Below are 27,178 nucleotides of genomic sequence, written 5' to 3'. Positions count from 1 at the left end.
TTTCTTAATCAGTTTGCCAAGCAGTTTACAAACTTACTATACAAACGTAATAGAGTTAATTCTCCGGAGGCTCGGATAATTAATGAAGCATTTAGATATGAAGATAGCATGCGGAAAACAGCCACAACCAACATGTGCATTGCTTTTTTAAAAAAATCAGTGACAATGACAAATGTCATATCAATACCTGAAAAGCAAATTATTTTAATACATCCCGAATGGAGTGCCATTACCATGTCCTTTACAGCCTTCCTTTCCTCAGACCCATCTGGGACGGGGTCTGAAATGCTGCTTTTAACATTCTCTCCATAAAAAATACTAGAAAATGTTAACTACTATACTGAAAAGAGATCACGCTCACCTCACCATGGCAGATGGCCACTGAGATACACCGGGCACTACATCGACAGTACATCTCACTACAGGTGGGTCCTCCGATGGATTATTTCAACTGCCACAATCCATTAAGGGGAGGAGGAGGATGGAAGAAACCAAGTGCTTCATTTTTAACTGAAGCAAGGTAGGGAGTTTTATTTTACTATAAACAGCACAACCGTTAAATGTCTTCATTAAGCAAACTCACTTTTGAGCCCATTTTCTGACGAACAATCCTCAAAGTTCAAAATGGAAATACCCTCCCAACAAAGCCTGTTTTTTAAAGACATTGCACCACTGAAATCTCAGCAGCTCAACCTTCCTGGGTAATCCAGATAATCTGGTTACTAAGCTGGTTACACTGGATTCTTTCTACAATCTCTGGGAGCTCTTCGAGGTGGTTGTCACCTGTCCTCTGTTTCATTTCCAGTTCTTCTTTTCCCTGACCTGCCTTCAGATTCTCCTTTAACTTCTACCCTTGACCTGCTTTCTGTTTTCAAATAGCCTTGTTCCTTCTCCAGGCATGACATGTCACACACCATCCCTCCCAGAGCCCCCTCAGAATCCTTCTGTCCCTCAATCCCAAATGCTTAAGTTCATTTGCTTTGAGGACAACCGGTTGTCAGGCTAAGGCAGCAGTTCTGTCTGCCTTGGTAAAGGAAAGCAGATAATACAATCCAGGAAACATGAGCACCAGAACATAATGCCACATTCAAAACAACGTCATGCTGACATCACACAACGGCACCACTCACAGTCACTTTTACTTTCCCCAAGGGATAGATCAACATTAAGTAACTTCAATATTCCCAGCAGGGATGGCATTTCTCACAGAATTTTACTGACACCGGTTGGTTTCTCTAATTGGCAAAAATTACATTTGCAATTTAAAAAAAATTACTACCACTTTGTAGAAAATAAATTCTACTGAGAGTGGGAGCAGACTTAAGGATGGCTCCTTAAGATGGAACGGAGCATAAAATGCTTTGGGTCTAATAGTTATTTTTTTTCAGCCACAAAAAGCCAAATTGAATATGTTCCTTTGAAAAAGGTCTCACTGACATGTAACAAATTTGTATAGAAAAAAAAAAAAAAAAAAAGGTGGTACCAGGCCACCTTTTAATACTACTCAAAGACAATGGTGGATGTGCATGCAAGTCCCCACTGAGTCCTACGATATAGAAATTCCTTTGATATTACAAAATACAAAAATATTTTATCAGAACTCTCATTTACATTGCATTTACAATGGACATGTAAATAACTTAGTCTTGGGTCCTGGCTAATAAACAAATTACTTACTGAAAAAAGGGTCCTAAAAGTAAGAGAACCAGAGAGGATAAAAGCGAGCAGGAAACAATTTACCATCTTGAGAGATGGCAACTCAACACAGAACTGATGGGAAGGAAGTGACCAACCCTGGCCTCGATAGAGTCTACTGTGTTTCCAAAGTGAAATGTGCAAATAATATTCAACATGCCAAGAACTGTGACTACCTATTGAGTCAATCTGTAACCTTGCCTGCATCTACTGACAGTATTTTCCCTTTTCTCCCCATAAGCCACCCCCAAAAGCGCTTTAACATTTAAAACAGTGCAAGTTTCTGAATTTACATTCTTAGCTCCCATCTTCTCCCATTCCCTGATCCCAATCATATTAAGAAATGATACAGTTTTTGCTCTTCTGTCTTTTCCTGCTGTGCAACTGTCCTCTGCCACCTAATGTGGAAGATTTGGGGAGGCCGTAGGAGCTGTATTTGTGCAGCAGCTCATCGCTCGTGACGTATCGCAGGCGCGCTGGCTGGGGGATGGGTTCTCCTAGGAAATAGCCCTCGTTGTCAGACTCTGAAGAGGAGGAGCAGGTGGAACACCAATCATACTCGGCGAAGTAGGGTCCCCAGCGGTCCCCAAAGGCATTCTGCAAAGCCAGGTCCGACACAGTCCTAGGGCACTGGCCGTACAGGTCCCTCCGGGACCCATGCCCCATGCTCTCCTGGAAGCTCCGCTGGCGCATGAATTGGTCATAGTCCTCCCTGGCTCTCAGAGGGGGCCTATCTTTTAACCGAGAGATGGCCTCGCGTTCGCTGGCCAGGTGGAGGGCGTTGTCCGAGCGAGAGCGTCGGGAACGCCTGGACCTGTGAGGTCGGAAACGGCGGTTGTCGTCGCGTGAAGTAGCTCTTCTCCGGGTGCGTTCGCTCATGGGCTGGATCCTCACGCCCTCCTGCCCTGGCAGCTTGCTGCCTGCCATCCCTCCATCAAAATCAAAGCTCTGATGCATCCTTCCGTGGGACTGCAGGTCTCTGTAGCCAATGGGGTTGCTGAGCTGGTGGAGGTTTCCCTCCATCTCCTGGTACTGCTGGGCAGAGAGCAGGCTGCGAACCGACTCTGCGCTCCGGAACTGCATGGACGAGTTAAGAGTGCCCATGTTGCTCAGCTTCTCAGACACATTCATTCCAGAGTCTTTGCTGAGGTCAGGCATGGAAAATCGGGATAGGTGCTCCTGGCGCTTGGCACCACCATCAGCAGAGAGGCCTGGGGGAGAGAGGAGGGGACCACAGAGATTAATACAGATGTGCAGCAATGGGGATCACTGTCACTGCTGGTCATCTATCTAGGGTCATTACATACCGTTGTGCAGTTGCGTACTGCACAAAGGCCCTCTCAGGGGGCACATGTGCCTGTGAGGGGGTTCTCCCCACTCCACAGTAGGTCACTGTCTACCTAGAGGGGCCACTTGCTTAAAATGCATCCAGAGATGTATTTTACCAGTTACTAGTTCCTCCAAAGGCTCATCAAAGTTATTAAGAGCCCACTGTGTATCTTATGCGTGATGCTTCCTCTATTTGGAGTTTCACTTTGCAAAGTACTTTAATTACATTTTTGATCCTAATGATGCACTATAAGCTCTGTAGGACAGATATTTTGGATGAGTAAACTTTAAGCTATAGAGGCTGGATCATGCCCAAGCTGTTTCTGGCAACACCGAACACTGGTTCCACAATACTGGGCCGGTTCACTTCTCTGTTAGCTTGCAGCAGTTTCCTGCTTTGCCTGCTGTCCCTAAGTGGCAGGTGGCTCCCTATCAAAAGTGTCTTGGACACTAAATGACTCCCTAGGTATAGATAGAGAAATATTTACTCTCTCAGACCATTCACTGAATGCTCCGAGGTTGTAAATGGGTCTCTAGCAGCCAGAAGATGTGGGTGGGACCCCAGGGACCTCTCTGTCGCATGAGGAGGGACTTTCAAAAGTAAAGCAGTGGGTCTGATGTTCTCTAACAGCAGGTGCCCCAGCAATGGACCTCCATTTCTTAACTGCTGTCAGATGAGCTCCTGGCATCCCTGAGATGAAAACCATTTTGAAGGTAGTGGGAGATACCGACTGCAGTAACTTCCATTTTGCTCATTTTCAAGCAGAGCTCTCTAAGGAGATGTTTAAGAATGGGCCAGGAGGCAAAGTCTCAGCATTTTCCACTCATTATATATTGCAAGGATCAGCAGTTTGCCCTTTCTGGTCATAGACAACATGCCTTTGGATTGCAATGGACCATTATCGTCCCTGCTACTGATTATTCCTGTCTCCTACCGGGGCCTTCAACTTCCTCTTCTGTGACAAAACCTAAAGCAGTGTTACGAGCACTTTGCAAAATTACTTGGCAATATTTACTAAAGCTAAATACACATATACATATATGAATTATGAATAAAGCCGCTCTGAATATCCTTGCCCATTTTTTGTGGACTTATGAATTTCTGTTGGGTGTACGACCAAGAGTAGAAATTCCACAATTCTCCATCTTCACTCTTGGTTATATATTAAACAGAAGTTAGTAAGAAGGTCCAAGAAATGGACAAGGGTATTCAGAGAAGCTTTCTTGTAATAGCCCAGAAATGGAAACGGCTCAAATGTCAATTATCAGGAAAATGGATACATATATTGTGGTCTTTTCTACCATTCCCCACTAAAAGGAATCTAGGCTCTTTAGAAAAATGGCCAATTCCAGGATAAAGGCAAGGAAATTAAAAGAACCAGGATCTTGTTATGCCATAAAGTAAGAAAGTATTAAAAATAAGATATGGTAGGGGTTTGTCAGAAGAACACAGGGCCTAGCTTGAAGGGGCCCCCACTGGCCAAATCTGAACAATTTGAGCATTAAAATATTTAAGTGAAGTAATGATTTATAAACCACTGAAACAAATAGGAATTCACAAGTCCGTACTGATAAGAGATAAATAAAAACATAAATAAATATATAAACGGGGAAAAGAGAGGGGTCTATGTATAATGGAATGCCAACCACTGTCAGTAGAGCGAGTTCAGAAGGAGGAAGCGGGTGCCAGATTTGGAAAGTCATTTTATAACCATTGGAGGTAGAGTGCTTCACACAAGAATCAAAAAGTGTGCTAAATTTAGGGGGTAAAATTTGATGGGAGAGAGCATTGTTTTAAAGTGTTTCCCTACACATTGCTTATTAGTTGCAAGGGAAGAATTAGTAACTGAACAAAGGTAAAAATCAGACAACACCTTGACCTTAAGTTCAAACTTAACATCCCCGGTGAGATGCAACTGCACCCTGCATGCCTCCAGTTGAGATGTACTGAGAAGGGTATACTATCCCTTATGTAGTATTCCAGTCAAGAATGTATTTCCTGAATGTATTCAGGAGGAGACATTAGACAGATCCCAAAAGGAGGGACATTCGTTATGAAAAAAGGGACTGTAGTCTTAAGACCAGACAAGACTGAGAGAATGTTCTAGATGAAAGGGTATGAAGGAAACATGGCAATTACATGTAATACCTGATCCTGGACTGGAATCTGCTCTGTAGGGAAAATAAATGCTATAAAGTAGGGGTTCCCAGACCTCATGCTACAGACTGGTTAGGAACTGGGCCACACAGCAGGAGGTGAGTGGTCAGTAAGGGAAGCTTCATCTGTATGTACAGCCACTTCCCATTGCTCCAACTACTGCCTGACCTCTGCCTCCTGACAGATCAGCAGCAGCATTAGATTCTCATAGGAGTGTAAACCCTATTGTGAACTGCTTATGCAGGATCTAGGTTGTGTGCCCCTTAAGAGAATCCTCATGCCTGATGATCCATAACTGTCTCCCATTACCCCTAGATGGGACTGTCTAGTTGCAGGAAAACAAGCTCAGGTCTCCCACTGATTCTACCTTATAGTGAGTTGTGTAATTATTTCAGTATATATTACAATGTAGTAATAATAGAAATAAAGTACATAATAAATGTAATGCACTTGAACCATCCCAAAGCCATCCCCACCCCCTGGCCCCAGTCTGTGGAAAAATTATCTTCCATAAAACTGGTCCCTGGTGCCAAAAAGGTTGGGGACTGCGTCTATAAGGATAATTTTTGGTCAACTGAAAAAAAAATGGAACATGGGCAATAGATAAAAGTATTATGCTAAATTTACTGTGGTCAATTGATAATGGTGATAATGTGGGAGAAAATCTTTATTCTTGGGAAATATATATGGAAGGATATGGCGGTAAATGGCCCAGATGGATGCAATCTGCTCTCAAATGGTTTATAAATAAAATGTGCGTGTGTGTGTGCGCACGCGTGTGTGCGTGCATGTGGACATGAAAGAACAAATGTGGCAAAAGGTTAACAATGGATCAATCTACGTAAAGAGTACATTATAGGTGTTGTTTGTTCTATTTTTATAACTTTTTTTAAGTCTGAAATTATTTCCAAATAAAAAGTTTCTTTAACATTGGAATATATTCATCAGATATGATGATTTTTAATTCTGAAGGAAATTTGGAAACATCTGGACACATTTTTGGTTGTCACTATTAGGTTGGGATTCTCCTGGCGTCTAGTAGGTAGAGGCCAGAGATGTTGCTAAACATCCTACAATGTGAAGGATGGCTTCCTTGCCTCCACACAGAATTTTCCAAACCAAACTGTCAACAGTCTCAGAAGAAACCCTGATAAAATGGAATATTACACAATAATGAGAACGAATAACTACACCCAAGAACATAGATGTATCTCGTAGAAAATGCTTGGACATGCAAAAAGAATACGTGCTGTATGATTCCATTTATATGAAGTTCAAGAACAGGCTGAGGCTATCTATAGTGATACAGGTCAGGGCAGTGGGAGGGGGTATGAAGAAGGCTTCTAGGGCACTGCAATTGTTCTATAACTAAATCTGGATGGTGGCTGTAAAACAACACACATGTGTAAAAATTCACTGAGGTGTAGTTTTAATATTTGTTTGCTTTATTTTGTGTAAGTTATATCTCAATAAAATGGAGTAAAAGTAAAGCAACATTTGGCCAGGTGTGGTGGCTCATGCCTGTAATCCCAGCACTTTGGGAGGCCAAGGAGAGTGGATTGCTTGAGCTCAGGAGTTCGAGATAAACCTGGGCAACATGGTGAAACCCTGTCTCTATTAAAAATACAAAAATTAGCTGGGCATGGTAGTGCGTGCCTGTAGTCCCAGCTACTCGGGAGCCTGAGGTGGCGGTATCACCTGAGCCCAGGAGGTCGAGGCTGCAGTGAGCCGAGATCGTGCAACTGTACTTCAGCCTGGGCAACAGAGCGAGCCCCTGTCTCCAAAAAATAAACAAATAAATAAAAAAAAAATAAAGCAATGTTTGTTAAAGGGTCAAATTTTAACATTGGATATGCCTATAAAGAAATTAATCTGCTAAATATCATATACTCCAGTAATTTTTTGTTTTAATTTCGTTCCTGAGATAACTGTCAGGTCAATAGCAGTCAGGCCCTCCAAACGCTTGCTTACTCTGCTGCTTATCTCTGACATACAAATCACAAAAGCTGATTTACAACAGCCTAATCACTTCCAGAGCCTCCCCAATATGAAAGCAGAGAGGAGAGGATAACAACCTAAGATGATGAATGAGTGGTTTGAGTGGATGAACTCTAGTAAGAAAGGAAAGAAAACATCTTCAAACTCACATCTAGAAACAAAAGGTGGACACAATGATCTTTGCAGAGCTTTCCACCCTAGCTCTTGAGTAGAATTAGGATCAGCATAAATAACTTAGCAAATACTATTAATTCCCCAGCATGCTGTTTTCCCGAACCTGTCTTTCATAAGCCCAGAAGTGAAATGTTTTTGAGAGCATCCTGCTTGTGAACAGATTCCTATTTCCATGAGGAGGTAACCTCGAAGAAGAGCAGCTTCTATTCTGCTGGGAGGTGTACTGCCTTCTGGTATCAGGCTTCTGCATCCTGGGAAAGCTCGGGATACCCTGAGGCACCCCCTTGAAAAAGAAAAGAGCTTGATCAGAGCAGGAGGGTCCTGTTGCACAAGCCCAGCATCTACTATCAGTTTTACCTAAATGTAAGCTATTCATTCCCCTGGAGTATGTGTGGGTGGGACTGGAAATACTACCTGCTCACTCTAGAGAGGAGAAATGCCTCTCTTCTGATTCATTCACTCAGATTTTCCTCCAGGGTCTTCTTGCATGCAGAGCATGAACAGAAAGGCCAATGTTGACCAAAGATGAGCAATAATTGTGTACTTGCCTCTAAAAAGGGTAGTTCTGTGGTTACTTTCATTACTGGCAAAATCCAGAATCCTTATGCAGACCTTAAGGCCCTACGTGACTTGGCTCCCTTCTCTCTCTCCAAGATCAACTAAACACTCCTCGCTTAACTCTGCTTCAGCTGTGCTTACATTCCTCCCCCTCTCCCCAAACACAACAATAAGCTTATTCCAGCAGGCCTTGGAAAACTCTTCCCTTTGCATGCCTGACTTCTGTTTGTTAAAGTTAAAGTCCTCGTGTAGATGTCACCTCCTCAGCAGTGTCTATCCTGAACACTCCTTCTAAAGTAGCAAAGTTAGTTGTCTTTTGGCCAACCACTCACTACTGCACTTGACCTTTTTTAAACTACCCACCCTGACTTATTTAAGGTCATACATAAGTTTGCAGCTGAATGAATCCCCTGGGAGCCGGGATCTTCTCCCCACTCTTCACTGTATTCTTGCAAAGCTAGCAGTGCCCAGCACCCTTTGGTGCTCAATACATATTCATGGAATAAACGTAAATGGATTCTCATGTTACCCACAGCTTGGAAAAAAGCAACCACCCTCCGACCTGGAGTGGGTCAGTGCTGTGATCCACATGGGTGGGATTCCAAACATCAAGAAAAAAATAACATGATCACACCTGTCAATCTCCATCTCTGGTGATTCATTATATAGCCCACCATCTGGGGTTTCTCCAGTTTTAAAGTCAAAGTACACGTGATTTATAATGAGCTCCCTGCACTGCAGAAATGTTTTCTCCTTATTAATCACAGCTCTGTTGATGTGTTTAAATTAGCAGCTGATACTGTCCCCAAGATGGAACTGTACTGTCACAGGTCACACTCCAACTTGAGAAACACTCCTTCCCCCTCTAACTATGAACAGAACTGGAGAGCTACTTTCTGGCTGGGTGACTTGGGGAAATTTTTAAACCTCTTGAGATGCATCAGTAAGATGGGCATAATGACAGGATGTGAGTACTAAAGCTGTAGTGATGATTAGATGAGGAAAAATATATCTTTCCTTTTTAAGGTTCATCATGACTATGGTGCATCTGTGTAGTTTTTGTTTCATCTCTCTTCTTGATAGATCAGCAGCTCCAAGAGGGCAGAAACTGTGCTCCTGTTTGCTAGCCCTGACCTCAGTACCTGGTATTCAGTATGCAGGGAGAAGGTTTAGTAAGGCCTAAAATTCCCCAAGGAAAGAAAGCACGCCTCAAGACTGTGAATGCCCTCCAGACATTTACAACTCATACTGATGATTTAGCTCCCTTTCAGGAGGGTCTTTCCTATATTATTTATTATTTATGTGCTGGGGCAGAGACATGAAGAAAATGGAATTGTTTAGAACACGAGTTTGCAAACTACAATGGCCAGTGAACCAAATCCAGCTCACTGCTCACTGCCTGTTTTTGTAAATAAAGTTGTATTGGAACACAACCACACCTATCATTTGCATATTGTTGAGGGTTGCTTTCTGGAGTTGGGAGTTGTGACAGACTGTATGACCTGCAAAGACTCAAATATGTTACAGGCAAACAAATACTCATTGAATGCATGACTGTATGGATTAATGAATTTGACAAAAAGGGCCTGACGCAGTGATATTCACTTGAACGCCAGCCACTGTTGTAAATTATCTGTGCCTCCAAACCGTGGCTGGGATTCCTCCTGTACACAGATGAAGCTCAACTCTTCATTCCATTTGTCTGTGGTGAACACGACACAGTGTCAAAATACTGCAAATCAATAGAATCCAACCTAATGGGGCTCTAACACACCCTTACTCTCCTGTAATAAACACATTTTTCTTTTCTTGTTGTTTAAGCCATGGGGTGTGTGTGTGTCTGTGTGTGTGTGCTCAAGCACATGTGTGATAGGGAGGTGGGAGCTGCAAGCTAAATTTGCCAGAGAACTCTGGCTGCAGCACATAGTCTAGGGCAGTATCAGTACCCCCACATCCTCTGGAGGATCTGGCAGAAGAATCCCACCTGATGGCAAGGAGACACAGATATCAGGTCATTTCCCTCTCAAGCAGAGCTCTGTTTTCTTAATTAACAGAGAGGGTTTTTCCCTGCCAAATAATGCAGGCTTTATGAGAGGTGCTCAGGGTGATGAGAGAGTTAAATGCAGTGATTTATCCACATCTCAAGGGTCAGTGTGACTGGGAGCTACGCAAATGTCCACGCACCGCAGGGGTGCAGGTTCCCACAAGATCCTTGGCCGTGCTTCTACAAAGAGAGGTCAGCATCCAATTCAGCCTGCGGTTCTCCGTGGTTTAACTGCCAACATGAAGGTGCAGTTGGGGCATTCTATGGTACACTGGCATTTCTGTCTGAGTAATGTTTCCCTCTCTACAAATAAGAGGTCTCACAGAAACTGGCGTCTGCAAGAAAATCAATGTTCTTCAAAGAATGCTCAAGGTCTGATGGAACAGAAAGAAAATCTTTGCTGGCTCCCCTCCCCCATGTCTTTGGGGGCAAAAGGTATGCATGCAAGTCCAGAAAGAAGAAAAAGACTAAGATTGAATGGCAGACTTTAGGCACATCTTTCTGTTCCTTATTTATTGTCCTGTCTCATCCCACTCTGCACCAGAAGACAGAGAGCTGTGTTTCTGCCAACTTCAAAGATACATTACCAGGCATGGTGGCTCACTCCTATAAGCCCAGCACTTTGGGAAGCTGAGGTGGGAGGAGCTCCTGAGCCCAGGAGTTGGAGACCAGCCCTGGAAACATACTAAGACCCCCTATCTACAAAAAACAAAAAACAAAAAATTAGCCAGGCATAGTGGTGTGCACCTGTAGTCCCAGCTACTCGGGGGGCTAAGGCAGTAGGATCACGGCTACAGTGAGCTATGATGACGCCACTGCACTCCAGAGCCTTTCAAAAAATAATTTTTTTAAGTATTCACATTTCACATTTCTGTGCGGTAAAGGAAATAGTATCTATTCAACCATGTCCTCCAGACATTTACAACTCATATTGATGATGTAGCTCCCTTTCATTAGGGTCCTTCCTATATGATTTTTATTTTCTTTTTTGCTGAGATAGAAACATGAAGAAAATGGAATTGTTTAGAACAGGGGTTTGCAAACTACAGTGGCAATGGGCCAAATCCAGCTTACTGCCTGTTTTTGTAAATAAATTTGTTTTCGAACACATCTACACCTATTCATTTGCCTGTTGTTGGTGATTGCTTTCCAGATTTGGGGAGTTGTGACAGACTGTATGACCTGCAAGGCCTCAAATATTTACTTTCTGGCCCTTTATAGACACAGGTTGTCAACCTCTGGTTTAGTATGCTGCAGCAAGCCTGAACAGCCCCGTAGTCATGGGCGCTACACAGTTGAAGCCTCTCAGACCATGCAAAAAGTGTCCCGAGGTACATATTTGTTTGTTTGAAGCATGTGTGGTGGTAGCTTGATCAGGTCCCTTGGGATCCTTTTTCCAGCTAAGTCAATCGATTTCATCAACACCCTGAACTTCAAATTGGCAACAGCTGGAGAGATACTGTCATCTGGGCAGTGGAGCTTAAATGCCACCACATGTTTCTTGGTGACAGGGCACGGAATGGCTCAAACAGAGTATGACAAAGAAGGCTGGGGGTGGGGACAGAAAGAGGAGACTGGGACAATATGAATGCACTCGAAAGTGTGATCTGTGGACCAGCCACAATGCCATCCCTTGGGAGCTGGTTGCAGACTCTCAGGCCCTCACCAGACTTGCAGAATTCAAATCCACATTTGAACAAGATCCCTGGTGATTCCCATGTTCATGAGAGTTAAAGGAACACCAAGATGATGGGAGTTTCAAGGATGATTTTCTTTGCAACACAAGGGTGCCTCTACTCCAGGAAACAAGACTCTCATACTCTCAGAGACTCTAATTCAGGGTTTCCCAACCTCAGTACTACTGACATTTCGGGCTGGATAATTCTTTGTTTGGTGGGCTGTCCTGTGCACTTCAGGATGTTCAGCATTATCTCTGGACTCTACCCACTAGATGCCAATTGCACATCCCTCTGGTTGTGACAGCCCCGAAATGTCTCCAAACAGTGCCAAATGTCCCTGGAGGGCAAAATCGCCCCCAACTGAGGACCGCTGCTCTAACAGATCCTGTCCTCCACCTGCTGCTTGACTATAGCCCAAGGGGAGCTCTGTTCCTGTCCACCCAATTGTTGCAGTGAGTTGAACCTGCTCCACCCTACCCTGCAGACAGGAGCCTCATCACAATGGGGGTTGCCGCTCCTTCTTTCTAGAGAAGGATTATCAGGGCTCTGCCTGGTTGGGTGTGGTATGTCCCCAAAACTGGGGAACTCTAAAAGTTATTTTCTCTCTAAACTCTTCTCAGAAAATTCACATTCCTTTCTCTCAGTGGGTATCAAGAACTCCCCAGTTAAGGCCTTTGCTGTCTAATTTTCCTGGCAGGTTTGAAGCTTTTGAAATCCTGAGTTTTTGATGTATCTTTTTTACTTCCTTACTCCAGCCACTGGCCTATCTAGTAGGTCTCAGGTGATCAGCAGATCACAAGTTGGCTTGCAGTCAGTTACACATCTGCCATCTGCTCTGGTGCTACCAGGAGCAGTAATGGTAGTCTAGAGAACGATTTCCTCTGCCAGCTGCACTGGGGAAGGGAAAGGGAAGGGGGAGGCCAAGCCCTGGGGCAGGGGTTGGGGAGGAGGGGAGTGTGCATAACTTCTTACTTCACACTCCCACCCCCCAGGCTTGGCCTGCCTTCCCTCTCAGGGACGGGTTGTTTCAGCCCAAACTAAATAACAGCCTCTTTACAACCATCTGCTTCCAAAGAGGGTCCTGGACTGATCTTGGTTTTCCCAACAATAGCGACTTTGTTTTTTAGCAGCATTCATTCTAGGGACTTGCCTTTGAACTGGAGGTTGGGGAGTGACAAGCATTATAATGGGACTAGAATCACTTCTCTGACAGACCCAGTACAGTTACAAGGACAAGTCAGATAAAAACTTGAGTGTGGATTGGAAGTTTCTTACCTTCTATCCCTTATTACTTGCTCATTCTATTAACTTCCTGATAAATCAGTGACCCCAATAAAGATGGAGTCAATTTTAACTAATACCACTTGTAAAAGTGAAGGAGGAAACCAGGAAGGGACATCTTCCAGAATCATGTGGAGTCAGTTTTAACTACTACCACTCAGCTCCATGGGGGATTCTGGTTGTATTGCCACAAAGCATATTGCTAATTGAAAGGATGCATAACAAATTCAGACCAGTTGAGGATTGTTTGCCAGAGTTTGCTCTGGGTTTACACTGACCCCATGCTGCTTTCTAGAACCCATTAGTCTGGGTCAACAAGCAGACCATGCTGTATTTACTTGGGAAACACTTGACTACACGAGGACAAAAGCTAAATGGCTCCCAAGTGGTAGAGAGTGGGCAGCCAAGAACCTGGGGACCCACTGAGTTGCTTCAAAGATCTTTGACAAAGCCCTGCTATTGCCAGGCACTGGGAGCACAACTGTGAACAAGGCCCTTTAAGAGGACATCGTAGAAGGATATGACCTAGTGCAGGAAAAACAGATAACCAAGTCAGCATAACAAGGTGACCATTACAGATAATAATCACTAGGAAGGAAATAAAGGGATGCTATGGCAGAGAATAAAGACTGGACCTACTTTGAGTGCTGGAAAAGAACTCTGTGTTGGTGACGACTATGGGGAGACCTAAAGGATGAGAAGGACCCCACCCAGCCAAGGGCAGAGAAAAGTGTTCCAGGCAGAGGGAGCAAGAATATTTTGTACTAGAGAAGGTGCCACATGCTCTAAGATGTAGCAGAAGGGTGATGACACTGGAGCGTTGTGAGCAAGGAGGACAGCAGCAGGAATGAGGCTCAGAAGGTGAACAGGAGCCACACAAAGGTTCCTCCTAGGCCACTCTGGGTTTTGAAAGTGTCGGGAGGCTGACGCAGGAGAATGGCATGAACCCGGGAGGCGGAGCTTGCAGTGAGCCGAGATCGTGCCACTGCACTCCAGCCTGGGAGACAGCGAGATTCCATATCAAAAAAAAAAAAAAAAAGAAAACAAAGTGTCTTTCATGTGCTGTGGGCAAAATTTAAAAAAGTAACTGAGAGGCAGCACAGGGGACCAGTGAAAGCATTGGCTTTGGAGTTCACCTTCCAGCTCTGTCCCTTGAAGCTGTGCCTTCTCAGGCAGGCCTGGACTGTTTTGTGCTCAGTTCCCTCATCTGTGAAATGGGAATAATCATACAACCTATGGGAGAAGGTATTAAACGGGTTAAAACACAAAGAACTTAGAACAGTGCTGGTGCGGGGACACCAATGAAATGTTCAATCTTCTTACTGTCCTTTACTCCATATTTATCTGTCACTTTTAAAGCATTTTTACGCATGTTGTCATATATGAAATTGCTGGGCATTGTTATACAATCTTTCTAAGTGGGAAAAGGGAGTTCGGATGATTTGCCCAAGGTCATACAGAAGCTACTTGAGAACTCTTCTCCCACCTCCTGCCTTTTATTACTGTGAATACAAAAAGTAAAAGGAATGTGGCCAGAGTGCTAGCAGTCAGAGATTTGAGGGGGCAGGAGGCAGAGAGAAGTACAGATCCAGTGACACTCCCCAGCTTCTAACCAGCAGCTGCAATGAAAAAAATCCTTTTTATTAATGTATAGTTTTCTATTATATAAATATGAATTACATGCAACAACATGGATGAATCTCATAAATAAAGTAAAAGATACCAGATATAAAATAACATGTATAGTATATCCCATTTATAGAAAGTTAAAATCCACCCCAAATCATCTATGCTGTTAGATGTCAGAATAGTGCTTACTTTGGAGAGGAGGGAAGAGCAGCGGCTGGGAGGGGGCATGAGGGAGCTTCTAGGGTAATGGCACTGCCTATTGCTTGACTTGGGAGATGGTACCATCAGTGTAATAATTCGCTGAGTTGTCACTTGTGATTTTTGCATATTTCTATTTGTTATACAGCTATATAATGTTTATGAGAAATTATAACTGAGAGGCAAGAATGCACTCATGACAATGTAAAAGGTAAATATGCAGAACTCACAATCCCCTACCCCAACACACACACACTTCCTCAACGGCATGTCTCATACACTAGACTTGTATGGCTGGCACACATGGTTCCACCTGGTGGCCAACACACTAAGCTTTATTTAATCTCAAGGGTTAAATTTCCTTTTGCCTTTTTAAGTTGGGATACACCAGGACCTTTATCACCTATGCTCTTACCCCTGGCCAAATTTACACATTTATTATACCTGCCTGTCCACACCCCTCCTTTCCCCATTAGACATATGCATTTCCCACTGGTGTCAGCCAACTTGATGAGGTGGGTTAGATGTTTGGATAAAAGTGGTTTATGGATTTAAGAGGCAAAATACAGTGTACTCTTTTAGGCTTGGGATCTTTGCTTCTCAAGATCTCCCTTCTCTACAGGTAGGGGTTGATAAAGTGCCATTTGTGGGACAGCAGTTCATGACCTCATGTACAATAGACCCAATTACTAGATTGCCTGACAGATGGATATATGGGTACAATGGACAAGAAGATGGAATAATTTTTAAATGGATGGGTGTATGGTATAAAGGATAATAAAGGGTGGGGATAAATAAATGGAAGGATAACTGAATTAATCAATGAATGGATGCAACAGTGATGTAGGTACAGGAGAGACAAAGTTTTGGGCTCTCAAAAAAAGTTAATCTCCAAGTGGGACCTAATTAAACTAAAGAGCTTCTGCACAGCAAAATAAACTACCAACAGAGTAAACAGACAACCCACAGAATGGGAGGAAATATTTTCAAACTACACATCTGACAAGGCCTAATATACAGAATCTATAAAGAACTTAACTGAATAAGCAAAAAACAACTCCATTAAAAAATGAGCAAAGGGGGAGAATGCAAGATTGCCAACTAGATGGAGACAAGAGGAACAGCTCCCACTGAGGGACTGAGATGACTGGCATGCTTTTAACAGATCTTCAGAAGGAGGGCACTGAGAATGGATGGAGGCAAGACACAGAAAGCTGGGAACCCTGCATGGGCTACCCTGCAGAAGGACTCACTTTTGAACAACAACAGCTCAGGGGGAATGGATGAGTTGAACTGGCAAGGAGCAACCTGCTCTTGTCACAGGCCTTGGGAACCCTAGAAGGAAGGGACCCCTTGACCACCACGGACACTTGAGGTGGCAGGGAGGGCTAAGAAGTGTTGGGGCAACAAGCCAGCTGATGTGGAGCCCAGAAGGTTTGCTGTGGGGGTGTCTGTAGTGTAGCATGGCCAGGGGTGGCCATCCCTCTAGACTCAACTTGCTCCCATAAGAGACTTTAGCCCTAGGAGAATTGTTGGACCTGATCACTGAAGGGTGGTCTTGCACATCAGATGGGGCTGGTCTGACCTGAGCACCCCTTAGTCTTTTGGCCTCTTCTGGGGCCCCAGCCTGGCCACACCTGCTTAGACGGCAGTCTTGGGTACCTTGGGGGCCCACAGCATAGCTTCTGTGCCAGTGAAACTTGCCTGACTGGTGGAGAAATCCAGTGAGGTGTGGCCTATACAGCCATGCACATGCTCCCTCCCCATACTGCAGCTTCCCCAGGGCCCATGGCAATGCCCTACATCACTTTGCTGGCACATGTCCACACAGATAGGTTTTGCTTTCCTTGCCCTGCCAGCACACTAGAGTGTAGTCTGCACCCACCCAGCCCCTAGCCACCACTGCAGATGGAGCTTTGGTGGGCATAAAGCCAGCAAGCCCCACCCCTGCCAGCACCCTGCCCTTACACTAATACTGCACAGAGAACAGCAGATACCCCCACACCCTCAGGGATCACTCCTGCTTGCAGGGCACAGAGAAGGCACCCAAACCTGCCCCAGCCAGCACCCTGCCCCAAGCCAATACCACATCCAGTACAACCACACACATAATCTCCAGCAGGGGCCCCCCACTCCACCCATCTGTGCTGCCTCTGTCATTGTGGTGAACACCCACAGGGAGGTAGGCACCCCTGCATCTGCTAGCACTCTGTTACAGCTGCCACACCTTGGCACCTCCAGTGCAGTGGACTCCAAACATTGCAGAGCCAGATAACAAAGCTGAGGCCCAATACGAGTCCCCCAGAGTAAAAGCACAGTCTAGGAGTTGGGAGCTGGTTGTTGGCCCCCTAAAATCTCCACAAAATGAAGCCAGTCAGCTGAATCCATCTTATACCAAAATCAAACCCTCAAAGTCATCAAATAGGATTAAGAAAAAAAAAAAACCCATGCAAAGGTCAGCAACCTCAAAGATTGAAGGTAGATAAGCCCACAAATATGAGAAAGAATCAGGGCAAGAATGCTGAAAATATGAAAAGCAGAGTGCCTTCTTTCCTTCAAACAACCACATCACCTTTCCAGCAAGGGTTCATAACTGGGCTGAGGCTAAGATAGCTAAAATGACAGAAATGAAATTCAGAATATGGATAGGAATGAAGATCATTGAGCTCAGTACACTGAAACCCAATGCAAGGAAGCTAAAAATGATGATAAAACAATGCAGGAGCTGACAGACAAAATAGCAAATACAGAGAAAAACATAACTGACCTTATAGAGCTAAAAAAAACCCATTACAAGAATTTCACAACACAATCACAAGTATTAATAGAATAGAGTAAGTGGAGAAAAGAATCTCAGAGCTTGAAGATTGGCTTTTTGAAATAAGACAGGCAGACGAGACTAGAAAAAAAAAAGAATGAGAAGGAATAAACAAAACCTTTGAGAAATATGGGATTATGTAAAGGGACCAAATCTATGACTGATTGGTGTCCTTGAAAGAGATGGGGAGAATGAAACCAACTTAGTAAACATACTTCAAGATATCATTCATGAGAACTTCCCCAACCTAGCTAGAGAGGCCAACATTCATAAGATACTTCAAAAGAAGATTATCCCTAAGACACATAATCATCAGATTTTCTGAGGTCAAAATAAAAGAAAAAAATGTTAAAGGCAGCTAGAGGGAAAGATCAGGTCATCTACAAAAGGAAGCCCATCAGACTGACAGCAGACTTCTCAGCTGAAACCCTGTAAGCCAGAAAAGAATGGGGGCCAATATTCAACATTCTTAAAGAAAAGAAATTCCAACCCAGAATTTCATATCCGGCCAAACTAAGATTCATAAGCAAAGGAGAAATAAGATCCTTTTCAGACAAGCAAATGCTGAGGGAATTTGTTCCCAATAGACCTGCCTTACAAGAGCTCCTCAAGGAAGTACTTAATTTGTAAAGGAAAGACCATTACCAGCCTCTGTAAAAACACACTGAAGTACATAGACCAGTGTCACTATAAAGAAACTACATAAACAAGTTTGCAAAATAACCAGCTAACATAATGATGACAGGATTAAATCTACACATATCAGTACTAACCTTAAATGTAAATGGGCTGAATGACCCAATTAAAAGACACAGCGTGGCAAGCTGGATGAAGAACCAAGACCCATTAGTATGCTGTCTTCAAGAGACCCATCTCACATGCAGTAACACACACAGGCTCAAAATAAAGAGATGGAGAAAAACCTACCAAGCAAATGGAAAACAGAAAAAAGCAGGAGTTGCTATCCTAGTTTCTGACAAAACAGAGTTTAAGCCAACAAAGATCAAAAAAGACAAAGAAGGGCATTATGTAATGGTAAAGGGTGCAATTCAGCAAGAAAATCTCACTATCCTAAATACATATGTTTCCAACATAGGAGCACCCAGATTCAAAAAGCAAGTTCTTAGAGACCTTCAAAGAGATTTAGACTCCCACACAATAATAGTGGCAGAATTTATGGCCCCACTGACAATATTAGACAGATCATCAAGAAAAAATTAACAAAGATATTCAGGACCTGAACTCAGCTCTGGATCAAGCAGACCTGATAGATATCTATAGAATTCTCCACCCAAAAAAACAGAATACACATTCTTCTCATCACCACATGGCATATATTCTAAAATAGATCACATAATCAGAAGTAAAATTCTCCTCATCAAATGCAAAAGAACTGAAATCATAACAAACAATCTCTCAGACCACAGCACAATCAAATTAGAAATCAAGACTAAGAAATTCACTCAAAAGATACAATTACATGGAAATTGGATAACCTGCTGCTGAATGACTTTTGGGTAAATAATGAAATTAAGGCAGAAATGAAGAAGTACTTAGAAAGTAATGACAACAAAGATACAACATACCAGAATCTTTGGGACGCAGCTAAGGCAGTGTTAAGCAGGAAACTTATAGCACTGAAATGTTCACATCAAAAAGTTAGAAAGCTCTCAAGTTAACAACTTAATATAAAAACTAAAAGAACTAGAGAATCAAGTGCAAAGAAATCCCAAAGCTGGCAGAAGACACAAAATAATCAAAATTAGGGCTGAACTGAAGGAGACTGAGACACAAAAAAGCCATTCAAAAGATCAATGAATCCAGGAGCTGGTTTTCTTGAAAAAATTAATAAAATAGATAGACCACTAGCTAAACTAATAAGAAAAGAGAGAAGATTAAAATAAACACAATCAGAAATGACAAGAAGGATATTATCACTTACCCTACAGAAATACAAACAACCATCAGAGAATATTATGAACATCTCTATGTACATAAACTAGAAAATCTAGGAGAAATGGGTAAATTCCTGGACACATACACCCTTCCAAGACTGAACCAGGAAGAAACTGAATCCCTGAACAGACCAATAATGAGCTCTGAAATTGAGGCAGTAATAAATAGCCTACCAACCACAAAAAGCCCAAGATCAGATGGATTCACAGCTGAATTCTATCAGGTGTCCAAAGAAGAGCTGGTATCATTCCTACTGAAACTATTCCAAAACACTGAGGAGGAGTGACTCCTCCCTAACTTATTCTATGCGGCCAGCATCATCCTGATACCTAAACCTGGTAGAGATACAGCAACAACAAAAAAAAGTCAGGCCAATATCCTTGATGAACATTGACGCAAAAATTCTTAAAAAATTACTGGCAAATCGAATCCAGCAGCATATCAAAAAGCTTATCCACCACAATCAAGTAGACTTTATTTATCCTTGGGAACAAGTTTGGTTCATCATATGTAAATCAATAAATGTGATGCCTCACATAAACAGAACTAAAGATGAAAACCATATGATTATCTCAATAGATGTGGAAAAAGATTTTGATAAAATTCAACATCTTTTCATGTAAAAAACTTTCAATAAACTAGGTACTTAACGAACATACCTCAAAATAATAAGAGCCATCCATGACAAACCCATAGCCACCACCATACTGAATGGGCAAAAGCTGGGAGCATTCCCTGAAAACCAGCATAAGACAAGCATGCCCTCTCTCACCACTCCTATTAAACATTAAATTAGAAGTCCTGGCCAGGGCAATCAGGCAAGAGAAAGAAATAAAAGGCACTCCAAATAGGAAGAGGGAAAGTCAAATCCTCCCTGTTTGCAGATGACATGATCCTATATCTAAAAAATCCCACAGTCTCAGCCCACAAGCTTCTTAAATTGATAAACAACCTCAGCAAAGTCTCAGGATCAAAAATCAATGTGCAAAAATCACTAGCATTCCTATATACCAACAACAGTCAAGCCAAAAGCCAAATTGGGAATGAACTCCCATTCACAATTGCCACAAAAAAAATACATTACCTAGGAATACAGCTGACTAGGGAGGTGAAAGATCTCTACAAGGAGAACTTCAAACCACTGTTCAAATAAATTAGAGATGACACAAACAAGTGAAAACACATTCCATGCTCATTGACAGGAAGAATCAACATCATGAAAATGGCCATACTGCCCAAAGTAATTTATAGACTCAATGCTATTTCTATTAAACTACCACTGAGATTCTTCACAGAACTAGAAAATACTATTTGAAAATTCATATGGAAACAAAAAAGAGTCCAAATAGCCAAGACAATCCTAAGCAAAAAAAAAAGAACAAAGCTGAAGGCATCACACTCCCCAACTTCAAACTATATTACAGGGCTACAGTAACCAAAGCAGGATGGTACTGGTAGAAAAACAGCCACATAGACCAATGGAACAGAACAGAAAACACAGAAGTAAGGCCACACACCTATAACTATCTGATCTTAGACAAACCTGACAAAAACAAGTAATGGGGAAAGGATTGCCTGCTAAATAAATGGTGCTGGGATAACTGGCTAGCCATATGCTGAAAACTGAAACTGGACCCCTTCCTTACACAAACATTAACTCAAGATGGATTAAGGACTTAAATGTAAAAACCCAAACTATAAAAACCTTGAAGAAAACCTAGGCAATATCATTCAGGACATGGGCATGGGCAAAGATTTCATGAGGAAGACACCAAAAGCAATTGTGACAAAAGCAAAAATTGACAAATGGGATCTAATTAAACTAAGAGCATCTGCACAGCAAAAAGAAACTATCAATGGAGTAAACAGACAACCTACAGAAAAGGAGAAAATTTCTGCAAACTAAGCATCTCACAAAGGTCTAATATCCAACATCTATAAGGAACTTAAACAAATTTGCAAGAAAAAAACAAAACCACCCCATTAAAAAGTGGGCAAAGAACATGAACACATACTTTTCAAAAGAAGACATATATGTGGCCAGTAATCATGCAAAAAACTCAACATCACTGATAATTAGAGAAGTGCAAATCAAAACCACGATGAGATAACTATCTCATACCCATCAGAATGGCTATTACTAAAAAGGCAAAAAATTACTGATGCTGGCTATTATTGAAAAGGCAAAAAAAAATACAGATTATGGTTGCAGAGGAAAAGAAATGCTTGTACACTCTTGGTGAGGGTGTAAATTAGTTCAACCATTGTGGAAGACAGTGTGGCGATTCCTCAGAGACCTAATAACAGAAATACCATTCAACCCAGCAACCCCATTACTGGGTATATATCCAAATAAATAAAAATTGTTCTATTATAAAGAAAGATGCAGGTGTTTATGTTTATTGAGCACTATTCACACTAGCGAAGACATGGAATCAATCTGCATAACCATCAATGATAGACTGGATAAAGAAAATGTGGTACATATACACCATAGAATACTATGCAGCCATAAAAAAGAATGAGATCATGTCCCTTACAGAGACATGGATGGAGCTGGAGGCCATTATTCTTAGCAAACTAAGGCAGAAACAGGAAATCAAATACTACATGTTCTTACTTATAAGTGAGAGCTAAATGATGAGAACACATGGACACATGGAGGGGAACAACACACACTGGGATCTACTGGAGGGTGGAGGGTAGGAGGAGGAAGATGATGAAAAATAACTAATGGGTACTAGGCTTAATAGCTGGGTGATGAAGTAATCTGTACAACAAACCCGCATAACACAAGTTTACCTACATGACAAATGTTTGCATGTAACTTTGTGAACTTAAAATAAAAGTTTAAAGAAATGGGCAAAAAACATGAAAAGACACTTCTCAAAAGAACACATACAAGCTACCAAAATACAAAGGAAAAAATTCTCAATGTCACTAATCATCACAAAAATGCAAGTCAAAAGCACAATGAGATACTATCTCATACCAGTCAGAATGGCTACTATTAAAAAGTCAAAAAACAACAGATGCTGGTGAGGCTGTGGAGAAAAGAGAACACTTATGTACGATTGGTGCAAATGTAAGTGAGTTCAGCCACTGCGAAAAGCAGCTTGGAGATTTCTCAAAGAACTTAAACCAAACTACCGTTCGACCCAGCAATCCCATTACTGGGTATATATCCAAAAGAAAATAAAACATTCTGCCAAAAAGACACATGCACTCATATGTTCATCACAGCACTGTTTACAATAGCAAAGACATGGTATCAACCTAGATGCTCATCAATGGTGAACTGGATAAAGAAAATGTGGGGCATGTACACCATGGAATATGATGCAGCCATAAAAAAGTATGAGATCATGTCCTTTGTAGCAGCATCGATACAGCTGGAGGCCATTTTCCCAAGTGAATTAAGGTGGGAACAAAAAATGAATTACCACATGTTCTCACTTGTAATTGGGAGGTAAACATTGGGTACTCATGGATGTAAAGATGGCAACAAGAGACATGGGGGCTACTAGAGGGGAAGGAGGGAAGGAAGCAGGGTTTGAAAATCTAACTATTGGGTACTATGCTCAGTACCTGGGTGACAGGAGGAATCACACCCCAAACCTCAGCATCACATACTACACCCAGGTAACATGCACACGTACCCCCTGAATCTAAAATAAAAGTTGAAATTATAAGAAAAAGTCAACTTCTAATAAAATAGAAGCTATGGAATAAAGGTCTTAGGTAAGAATTAAGTTTTCAGATAATCATTACTGCTTGTATTAGTAACTTGCATTTACAGAGCTCTTTATACTTTTTAAGAGTATAAAATGCATTGGTGCTTCCGGAAATCTGGAAAGACAGCAGATGGACCTTCGTTTGGCAGATGAGGAACTGAAAACAGAAAAAAGATGAGCACCTTGCCCAAGGTCATGGGTGAGGGTAGGAGTCAGTGATGGAGGCAAGAATCAAACCAGGTCTCCAGACTCTAAGGCAACCTCTTCTCAAGCTTCAGAAGGCATGCAAGTCACCCAGGGATCTTCTTAAAATGAAAATCTGAATCCACTAAGTCTGAGATTCTGAATCTCTGACAAGCTTCCAGAAGATACTGGTCCACAGACCACATTTGGAACAGCAAAGGGTCTGGGGTGCTTTCCTTTATCTCAGGAATGTGGAAAGAAAGCCTAGCTCCCCTTGTTTCTCATAACATATCCAGGAAGGCATATATCATAGAGACCAACCAGGGGCTGTACCTGAGCATGCCACACTCCCAGGCTTCTGGCCAGGCAGCTAGGGAACCTCAGGAATAGGAAGAGAAAGCATGGCTTTGCACTATGCTGTGTCCTACTTCTCTTTTCAGCAAAAGTGAAGCTGCCACAAACCCATTATCCTGTCTCTGCCAACAAACAACAAAGCCAGGACTGGATTCTTGGAGAGCATAAAGACCTTGAACAGGGCCATGAAAACTTCTTTTCCTGCTCTTGGTCTCCAATTTCTGTCTCAGCCAGCCTGTGCCCTTCGTCTGGCTTCCTGAGGCAACCTGGGTTTGGCTGGGCTCCCCCTCTGCACAGATGGAATAAGCAGCTGCTTACCTGGTAGGAGCTGAGTACCTGGAGAGTCCTCCAGGGCCCTCAAATCTCTTTCCTCCCACCTTGCAAATCTTTATATCGGTCCAGCTCATGAGCTAAGGAAGCCTTTCCAAACTATCTTCTCTGGATTATGCAAAAAACGATTGGGTTAGCAATTAGGTTTGGGAATTTCTATAGCACTTCTCAAAAACAGGCTTCAGTGCAGTAGGAATTTTCAGAAAGAAGATAGAAAATGCATTGTTTTCCATACTTTGGAAACAGAACCCCTTCTCTATCCAGCCCCACCCTGACTCAAAAATATGTTTTGAGAAATAGTGGTTTACCAACATTGATTCCTTTTAAAATCCAAACATATCTGCTTATAATTTCTGTCTCAGTTACTGTAACTCGGCTGTGTTCAGCCAAACTGGAGCCTAAGGCAAAAGAAAAAAAAAAATCAGTAAAACAGATCCTGTCTTTATTTATAAATTGTATTTTTTTCTTAGTCACAATTTTTTTTGTATGAATTTTAATGCTTAAAATATTCCTTATCTTGACGGCTAGTTTTTTAGCACCCCTTTAAATTATGTAGCCATGGGGGAGGGTGTTTCTTGCCTCCCCCTAGTCCCATGCTGGCCAGACAGGCCACTCCCCTTATACCTTAGTCAAATCTTTGATTTTCATTCGTGAAGTTCCATGTGTTGTATATTTGCTATAAACTGTGCTTTCTAGGGTAGCAGAAAAAAATGACTGGCTCGGAAAGCAGAGCGCACTGCCATAAATACCAGTGAGATCCTGAATAAATCACTTCTCTCCTCTGAACCTTGGCTTTCTTCTGAACCTCTAGCAGAGACGCTCCAAGCTCCTCCCAGCTGAGAGTCTGTGATTTTGATTCCAGATACCACCCATTATCAGATCAGTGTGGATTACGGTTGAGGAATATCTGCAGAGTATCTTTGCAAAGGGAATGTTATCTAGCAAAGTAAGTTTTCATAAAGGGGGTAAAAGGGAGGGAAAGAAGAGCTATGGAATGCTGCCAGAGAAGTCAGAATGGAAAACACTTAGGAGGTTCCTAGATGACCAGGGGGTAGTTTGTTGACAGAAAGGAACATAAATGAGGGAAAGAGAAACCTAAACCCAAGATTTGTCTACCTCATCATCTGTCATTAGTCAAAACCTGCCACCAGGTCTCAAGTAGATGTCCCCACTAGCCCACCCTTTGCCCCCAGAAATTCATAACCCAACAGCCAAGGCTCTCTTCAGGGTGTCATCTGGGAACCACTGCTGTGTCAGAATCACAGAATCACCGGCAAGTTCCCCAGTCCTGTCCCAGACCTAGTGAACCAGAACTTCTGGGAGTGGGGCCCAAGAATCTGCATTTTCAGCCAGTTCTTCGGTTGATTTTTGATGCCTTTAAAGATCCAAAAAATGACTGCTTTGAAGTCATGTGGGTGTGAACAAATGATCAGGTTTCCCAGCACTGGCTGCCCTCACTTGTGGGTGACCTTAGAATTCAGACTCTGAAAAACTGCCTGTTAGGTAACTCTGCCTTGTCACTGCCAAGCAAGGTGTGAGGATTCTGTGACCTGCCAAAGCCCCGGGCCTCTGTCAGACATAGGCTTTCCAGGACGATTTGTGTTACTCCTCCCGCCAAATCCTGGCTGGTGGAGACTGATGACTTTATTCCCTGCTCCTGTCACTAAATGTGGTCCCTGTGCCAACCCAGCCAGGGTGGATGGTGACCCAGCTCCCCTGGAAACTGTTCAGATGGTCGGCACCTGAGAAATCCAACAGGATGCTAGAGACCTGGAAGAGAGGGAGGAACTTTGCTTGGTTTGCCTCCAACTCTTGGCCATCAGAGCTGTTCTCTGCTTGAGCACTTACAACCCCAAAATATCAGAGCAGGTGTGTGAACACTCTGGGAATGCTGTGTGGGTCCTGTTCTCAGCAGGATTTGTGGTTCTGTCAAGCACCCAACTCAGAGCTCCTACCCTTTTGATGGAAGTGCAACTGATCCAGCCTTTAGAAGGACCATTTGCTATTATCTGTATAAATTTATAATGTGCACACTCCTTGATCCAACAGTCTTATTTCTAGGAATTTATGCTATGGAAAAATCAAAATATCCAACAAGAAGAGGTAGGTTAAAATAATTAGGATACAATGGAGTAAAGCACAACTTCTGATGACTTTGAGCTATAAGGACCAACAGTGAAGGATGAACAAGGTACAAGTTGAGTATCTCTGATCTGAAAATCCAAAATGTTCCAAAATCTGAAACCTTTTGGGTGACAATATGATACTCAAATGCTCATTGGAGCATTTCGGGTTTTGGATTTTTGGATTAGTGATGCTTAGCTGGTAAGTAATATGCAATTATAGATACCATGTTTTATTGAGCGTCACTTTATTGCATCTTGCAGATACCGTGATGCTTATGAATTGAAGGTTTATAGCAATCCTACATTGGGAAAGACTATCAGCACCATTTTTCCAACAGACTGTGCTCACTTTGTGTCTCTGTCACGTTGTGGTAATTCTCACAATATTCCAAACTTTTTCATTACTATTATATCTATTATGGTCATCTATGATCAGTAATCTTTGATATTACTACTGTAATTGTTTTGGGGCATCATGAATTGCATCCATATAAAATGGTAAATAATATCATTAAATGTTGTATGTGTGTGTGTTCTAACTGCTCCACTGACCCACCATTCCCCCATCTTTTTCCCTGTTCTCAGGCCTATTTCCTGAGACCTAACAATATTGAAATTAGGCCAATTAATAATCCTATAACGTCTTCTAAGTGTTCAAGTGAAAGGAAGAGTCGTGCACCTCTCACTTTAGATCAAAAGCTGGAGATGACTAAGCTTAGTGAGGAAGACATGTTGAAAGTCAAGACAGGCCAAAAGCTAGGCCTCTTGCACCACTTAGCCAACTTGTGAATGCATATAAAAAGTTCTTGAAGGAATTTAAAGGGATACTCCAACACATGCATGAAAATAAAGTGACCTAGCCTTATTGCTGACACAGGGAAAGTTTAAGTGGGCTAGATAGAAGAACAAAGCAGCCACAATATTCCTTTAAGTC

General features: G+C 42.5%; 1 protein-coding gene and 1 long non-coding RNA gene across 6 annotated transcripts in view; one reads left to right on the top strand and one right to left on the bottom strand.

The window, feature by feature from the left end:
• Positions 1–1,520: 1,520 nt before the first annotated feature.
• The window catches only part of PRICKLE2 (prickle planar cell polarity protein 2), a 347,003-nt gene continuing 321,345 nt past the window's right edge, over positions 1,521–27,178 (bottom strand). For all 5 annotated transcript variants that reach the window (XM_063661879.1, XM_063661880.1, XM_054482676.2 and 2 more), the window contains one exon: positions 1,521–2,906. In XM_063661879.1, coding sequence (XP_063517949.1) covers positions 2,032–2,906 — 875 coding nt within the window. In that variant the 3' untranslated portion in view covers positions 1,521–2,031. The remainder of the gene's footprint in view (positions 2,907–27,178) is intronic.
• LOC129033728 (uncharacterized) lies at positions 6,457–9,341 on the top strand. Its single transcript, XR_008501657.1, has 4 exons — positions 6,457–6,491; positions 7,477–7,717; positions 8,703–8,879; positions 8,996–9,341. It is a non-coding gene; the product is annotated as an uncharacterized LOC129033728 (long non-coding RNA).

The sequence above is a fragment of the Pongo pygmaeus genome, chromosome 2, assembly GCF_028885625.2.
Source record: "Pongo pygmaeus isolate AG05252 chromosome 2, NHGRI_mPonPyg2-v2.0_pri, whole genome shotgun sequence".
NCBI lineage: Eukaryota > Metazoa > Chordata > Mammalia > Primates > Hominidae > Pongo > Pongo pygmaeus.
This window is presented reverse-complemented; position numbering and strand designations above follow the sequence as displayed.